This window comes from Myotis davidii, unplaced genomic scaffold (genome assembly GCF_000327345.1).
Source record: "Myotis davidii unplaced genomic scaffold, ASM32734v1 scaffold543, whole genome shotgun sequence".
Lineage (NCBI taxonomy): Eukaryota > Metazoa > Chordata > Mammalia > Chiroptera > Vespertilionidae > Myotis > Myotis davidii.
The window spans coordinates 335,084-341,462 of NW_006294117.1; the positions used below are offsets into that span (position 1 = coordinate 335,084).

General features: G+C 45.9%; 1 protein-coding gene across 1 annotated transcript in view; it reads left to right on the top strand.

Moving 5' to 3' along the window:
* The window catches only part of LOC102775155 (microtubule-associated serine/threonine-protein kinase 1), a 16,985-nt gene extending 12,365 nt beyond the window's left edge, over positions 1 to 4,620 (top strand). The window contains exons 9-12 of the mRNA XM_015566879.1: positions 72 to 281; positions 4,054 to 4,155; positions 4,235 to 4,367; positions 4,444 to 4,620. Of these exons, the coding sequence (XP_015422365.1) occupies positions 72 to 281; positions 4,054 to 4,155; positions 4,235 to 4,367; positions 4,444 to 4,595 (597 nt within the window). The 3' untranslated portion in view covers positions 4,596 to 4,620. The remainder of the gene's footprint in view (positions 1 to 71; positions 282 to 4,053; positions 4,156 to 4,234; positions 4,368 to 4,443) is intronic.
* Positions 4,621 to 6,379: the final 1,759 nt, after the last annotated feature.

The window sequence follows — 6,379 nt, forward strand, 5'->3', positions numbered from 1 at the left end:
CGCTCCGCGCAGGCTCCTGCGGCCACAGCCCTGGGGCTAAGCTCACACCGCCCGGCCTCCCTCCTCCGCAGGCCACCGCGCAGATGGAGGAGAAGCTGCGGGACTTCACGCGCGCCTATGAGCCTGACAGCGTGCTGCCGCTGGCCGATGGCGTGCTCAGCTTCATCCACCACCAGATCATCGAGCTGGCCCGGGACTGCCTGACCAAGTCCCGCGATGGCCTCATCACCACCGTCTACTTCTACGAATTGCAGGAGAACCTAGAGAAGCTGCTGCAGGATGTGAGTGCACGGGGAGGCCAGCCCCATCCCAGACTCTGCACCCCCAAATCAGGCCAATGCCATCCTTCGCCCCACACCCACTCGCGGGGCTCCTAACACTGGTTCTAGGCGCTGGTGGGGAGCTGAGGATTCAGGGGTGGAAAAGAAGGACATGGTTCCGATGAGGGAAGTAGGTATTTAACTCCTTCAGGTCTTTACTGTCACCTTCGCATGTCCGCTTTTTATTTTTATTTTTTTAAAATATATTTTTATTGATTTCAGAGAGGAAGGGAGAGGGAGAGAGGGATGGAACCATCAATGATGAGAGAGAATCATTGATCAGCTGCCTCTGACACACCCCACACTGGGGATGGAGCCAGCAACCCAGGCATGTGCCAGGAATCAAACCAGGACCTCCTGGTTCATAGGTCAACGCTCACCACTGAGCCAAGCTGGCTGGGCTCAGGTTGGCTTTTCAGACCCATCTATTTAATGTCAAACTCTGGCCCTAACCGGTTTGACTCAGTGGATGGAGCGTCGGCCTGTGGACTCAAGGGTCCCAGGTTTGAATCCGGTCAAGGGCATGTACCTTGGTTGCAGGCATATACCCAGTAGGGGGTGTGCAGGAGGCAGCTGATCAATTTCTCTCATTGATGTTTCTAACTATCCCTCTCCCTTCCTCTCTGTAAAAAAAATCAATAAAATATTTTTAAAAAAAATAAAATGTCAAACTCTGGCCCTAGCCGGTTTGGCTTAGTGGATAGAGCATCGACCTGCAGACCAAAAGGTCCTGGGTTCAATTCTGGTTAAGCAGCAGGAGGCAGCCGATCAATGATTCTTATCATTGATGCTTCTATCTCTCTCTCCCTCTACCCTCCTCTCCGAAACCAGTAAAAAAATAATAAAATAGTAAAATTAAATAAAATGTCAAACTCTGCTCACACTCACCACCCACTGTCTCTTTAAGATTTTACCTTAGCACTTAGCACCATCCATCATAATGTCTGTTTTTTCTTATCTTATTTCTTGTCTCACCTACTTCAATGTCAGTCCCACAGGTGGGTGATGAGATTGCCTGTTTGTTCACTGTTGTATCCTGACTGTCCTGCACATAGTAGGCGGTCAATAAATGTTGATTAAATAAATGGATGAAATAAATAAATAAATGGATGAATAAATGAAAGTAAACAAGGTAATGTTCCTATTCAATGATAATGCATAGCATTTTTTGAACACCTACTATGTGCTGGACACTGTGCTAGGGCACTGGGAACACAACAGTGAATGAACCAGAGAAAGGTTCCTGCTTTGCTGGGGTTGCTATCCTAGTATGGGAGATGGGCAGGAATATGAAAACAGACAAATCAAGGGAGTCAATGATTTCAGCTGATGTTTAAGGCTATGGAGCAAATATAGGGCAACCAGATGGAGTGTTAGGGCTTTCCTTGTAAGGTCCAGGAGGCCTCCCTGGAGGAGGTGGCTTTGAAATTGGAAGAATAATGAGGAAGTGGCAGCTATAAAAAGAAGCTGGGAGGAATGTGTGTTGAGCAGGGTAAGCAGCACATACAAAGGCCCTGAGACGAGGAAGCAGTCTGGAAAATTCCAGGAGCGCAGAGGCCAAGTAACTGTACTATTTTGAGAAGATGAGGTTGGATAAGGGTATAAGCACCAGAATATAGTGCTCTGGGCTCCTGGCCCTCTGCCCTGAAGGACAGCATATTGGTATGATTACATACTTTGGCATCAAATCTGATTTGAGTTTGGATTTTGCCACTAGGTCCATAGGAGTCAAGAGCACAGACTTCAAACAGTATATATTCCCACTCAGGTCATTGCTTATGTACTGTGCAGCCTTTGCGAAGTCACTTAACCTCTCTGTGCCTTTTGCTATAAAAAGGGGATTCACTCATTCTTTTTTATTTTTTAATCTATTTTTATTGATTTCAGAGAGGAAGGAAGAGGGAGAGAGAGATAGAAACATCAATGATGAGAGAGACTCATTGATTGGCTGCCTCTTACATGACCCCCTCCTGGGGATCGAACCCACAACCTGGGCATGTTCCCTTAGCCAGAATCGAACCTGGGACCCTTCAGTCTGCAGGCCGACGTTCTATTCACTGAGCCAAACCGGCTAGGGCCTCACTCATTCTTTAATGCTACAAATATTTATTAAGAATCTAGTCTGAGGCCAGCACTGACGTAGAAGCTGAGGAGTCCCTGCCCTAGGGGAGCTGATATTCTAGCCGGAAGAAACAGAAGACAAGCAATGGGCATCAGGGCTGGGACTAGGATGCTGCACGTGACTGATCCCCCAACCCCCAGAACATTGAAGTAATTACTGAAGAAGTTGTAAAGTAGGTATATTCAAACTTCACATTATTTTTTTAAAAAACAATCTAGTAGGTATTTATTTACTTATTTATTTTTAATCTATTTTTATTGATTTCAGAGAGGAAGGGAGAGGGAGAGAGAGAGATAGAAACATCAATGATGATTTACCCTAGCTGGTTTGGCTCAGTGGATAGACCGTTGGCCTGCAGACTGAAGGGACCCAGGTTCGATTCCAGTCAAGGGCACAGGCCCTGGTTGTGGGTTCGATCCCCAGTCGGGGGCATGCAGGAGGCAGCCGATCAGTGAGTGCACGAGACAGCTGATCGATGTTTCTCTCTCATAGATATTTCTAACTCTCTATCCCTCTCCCTTCCTCTCTGTAAAAAATCAATAAAATATTTTAAAAAAAGAGAGAAACATCAATGATGAGAGAGAATCACTGATCAGCTATCTCCTGCACCTCTGCACCCCTTCACATTATTTTAGGTTAAATATTTTATTTATAATTATATCAGAATTTGTTATACTTTTACTTTCCTGGTTTTAGTGGAAACAAACTTATCAATAATAACATTTGTATAAAAGCCATTAAAGATTTTGAAAGCAGGCATAGATTGTCACGTACCTTCCCTTTTGCTTCAAGCTCCAACATGCCCATGCACGGCACTTGTTGCATCCTGTCCTTATTTAAATTTTGTTCTTTTGCTTGTCACGCATTTTATGCATTCATTTTGATTTTTCAAATATCGCATTAAAGTGTTAGGGATCTCAAAGAGTAAGGTTTTTGGTGCCAAGGTGCGTGCCTCTTCCCCTCACCCTGATGGGCATGATAGGAAAGTTCATATGTGAGCTGTCTGAAGGGTATTCGTGTGATAGAACAAGGAATAGGGTAATGGTGATTGAAGTGCTGCCAGGGAGTGGGGTGCAATTTTAGGTTGGGGTGGGGAGATGAACTCCAACCGGTTGCCCTGTTCCACTTGCTTCATAGCCTTAAGCATCAGCTGAAATCATTGACTTCCTTGGTTGGTTTGTTTTCGTGTTCCTGTCCATCTCCCATCCTAGGATCTGAACCCCAGGAAGGCAGGAATCTTTCTCTGTGTTCCCAGTGCCACTCAGTTGCATGGAGGTGACAACCGAGTGGCAACCTGAAGAGGTAGAGAGCCGCTCAGGGGTCTGAGGGGAGAGCCTGTCACTCAGAGGGATTCTGACTCACCTCACGTTACAGGGCTGTTTTGAACATGAATTGAAGGAGTGAAGGTTTTGGGGCAGTGTCTGCTATAACAACAGTGATTGTTATTTTTACTGTGAGGCCTGCGCCTCAGTGTTCTCACCTATAAAATGGGACAACAGGAGCAGTGTGTAGCCAGTAGGATTGGGCGAGGGGCCTGGCGGAGGCAGGGCTTGTGTAAAATTCGCCATAATCCCGCCCCAGGCCGACCACATTTTGCGCTCCCCTTCCCAGGCTTATGAACGTTCTGAGAGCTTGGAGGTGGCCTTCGTCACCCAGTTGGTGAAGAGACTGCTCATTATCATCTCTCGCCCTGCGAGGCTGCTGGAATGCCTGGTGAGGGGGCTGGGAGAGGGGAGGGGGCTGGCGGGGGCCCCTCCGAGCCCACCGCGAGCCCGCCCCTGCCCTGCCTCAGGAATTCAACCCCGAGGAGTTCTACCACTTGCTAGAAGCAGCGGAGGGCCACGCCAAGGAGGGGCACCTGGTCAAGACAGACATCCCTCGTTACATCATCCGCCAGCTGGGCCTCACCCGGGACCCTTTTCCAGGTGACAGCTGGGGGCACAGGGGCCGGAGGGAATCCACCGGGACCCTGGCCTCCACTCACTCTCGGTCCCTTCCTAGACGTGGTGCATCTGGAGGAACAGGACAGTGGCGGCTCCAACACGCCCGAGCAGGACGACCTGTCTGAGGTAAGCCGGGCGGCAGCAGTCAGCACTGGTTCTGGCTGGATAGGCAAGGCTCACCCCCTAGCTCCCTGCCCGCAGGCTGGGTAGATCTTTTGGTCTCTGTTCTGAGCCTCAGTTTCCCCATTTGTCAAATGGGTTAATAATAGTCTTCCTCCATGGGCCTTTTTCTTTTTATGGTAAATTACACATAACATAAGACTTTTAAATGAACAATTCCGTGTATTTAGTCCATTTACAACTTGTGCAGCCATCACCTCTGTCTAGTCCTGAAGGGTTTCCATCGCGCCAAAGGGAAACTATGCCCATTAGGCAGTTATTGCCCATCTCCCTGCCCCTGGCCCATGGCAGTCACTGACCTGCTTTCTGTCGTTATAGATACGCTTGTTCTGAACACCTCACATACACGGAATTATTCACTCTGTGGGCTTTTGTGTCTGGCAACGTGTTTTCAAGTTTCATTCATGGTGTAGCATGAATCAGTGCTTCATTCCTTTTTGCGACTGAACAATATTTCATTGTGTGGATGGACCATATTTGTTTATCCATTGTCCACTGGTGGACACTTGGGTTGCTCCCGTTTTTTGGCTGTTGGGTAAATAGAACATTTTTGTGCAAGTATTTGTCTTGAACAACTGTTTCAATTCTGTTGGTATATACCCAGCAGTGGAATTGCTGGGCGATATGTAATTCTAGGTCTAATTTAGTGAGGAACCAATCATGGGGTTTTGAGTGAGTTGAGTGTCTCTCTCTGTTAAGAGCTCAGCGTAGTAAAATATGCCACAACCCCACTGCCAGGCCAGCCACTATCTGCCATAGTGGCCATGCATGCGCTTCATCTAAACTGTCTAATGGTTTCCAAAACTTTGAAGTAAAATATAGAAATCAGAAGATTTTTGACTCAAATCTGGGGTTGGACCTTCTTTTGAAAAATAATCACAAGTTCTAACAACACTATGGTGGGACCAGGTGGCACTGAGTGGGGGCTGCCCTATGATATGGGGTACCTGCCCCCAGTCACCCATGGCCCCCACCTGGCCTGCCTCACCCCTAAAGGCATTTGAGTTTCTAACCTTTGTTTCAGATTGTATCTATTAACACACACACATACACACACACACACACACAACCCCTTTCTTATATATATGTAAATATATATATTTAAAAGAATCTCACTATACATGCCATTTGTTTAATTTTTTGAATAGGTAATGGAATGACATCACTCAAAAGTCTAAAACTCTAAAAAGGTATTTATCTTTAATTGTTGTTTGTAGGATTCTACGTAATTTCCATTTAATCAAACTTGTTAATTGAGTGATTCAAATCTTCCATCTCCCTATTCTATTTTTCCTTTTTCCTGATTGAGCTCATAGTTTCTGAGATATGTGTTAAATCCTTGTTTTGAGCGATTTCTCCCTATAATTCTGTCAGTTTTTGTGTCAGATATTTTCAGGCTACCTTGTGTTTTTTCATTCATGTATTTATTCCACAACCAAAATCATAACTTAAAAGTCGTAACATTTTTAAACGGTAAAGGAGACTTTGTATCACAGCTGCATTAATAAAAAAGACATTAGTCTAACATGCAACATGAAACAGGTGTTCTGTTCCCATGTGGAATAAATACATAATAATTACACATAAAATTTCACTAAAGATCTGAGGTGAAGCAATATCCCTTTAAAACAAACTATCCAATGAATAGAGGCATGCTGCCAGTAATTTCTCTGAACATTTTACTGCAAGATGGAAAGCTCCCCAAGGTAACTACAAACTCAAACCCCTTGTCTCGTGCACCTGGCCTTGGCTTTCGTCTTCCTTCCTCAGACACATGCAAATCCAGAAAGACTTCTGCTCCCCATGCTCAGAGA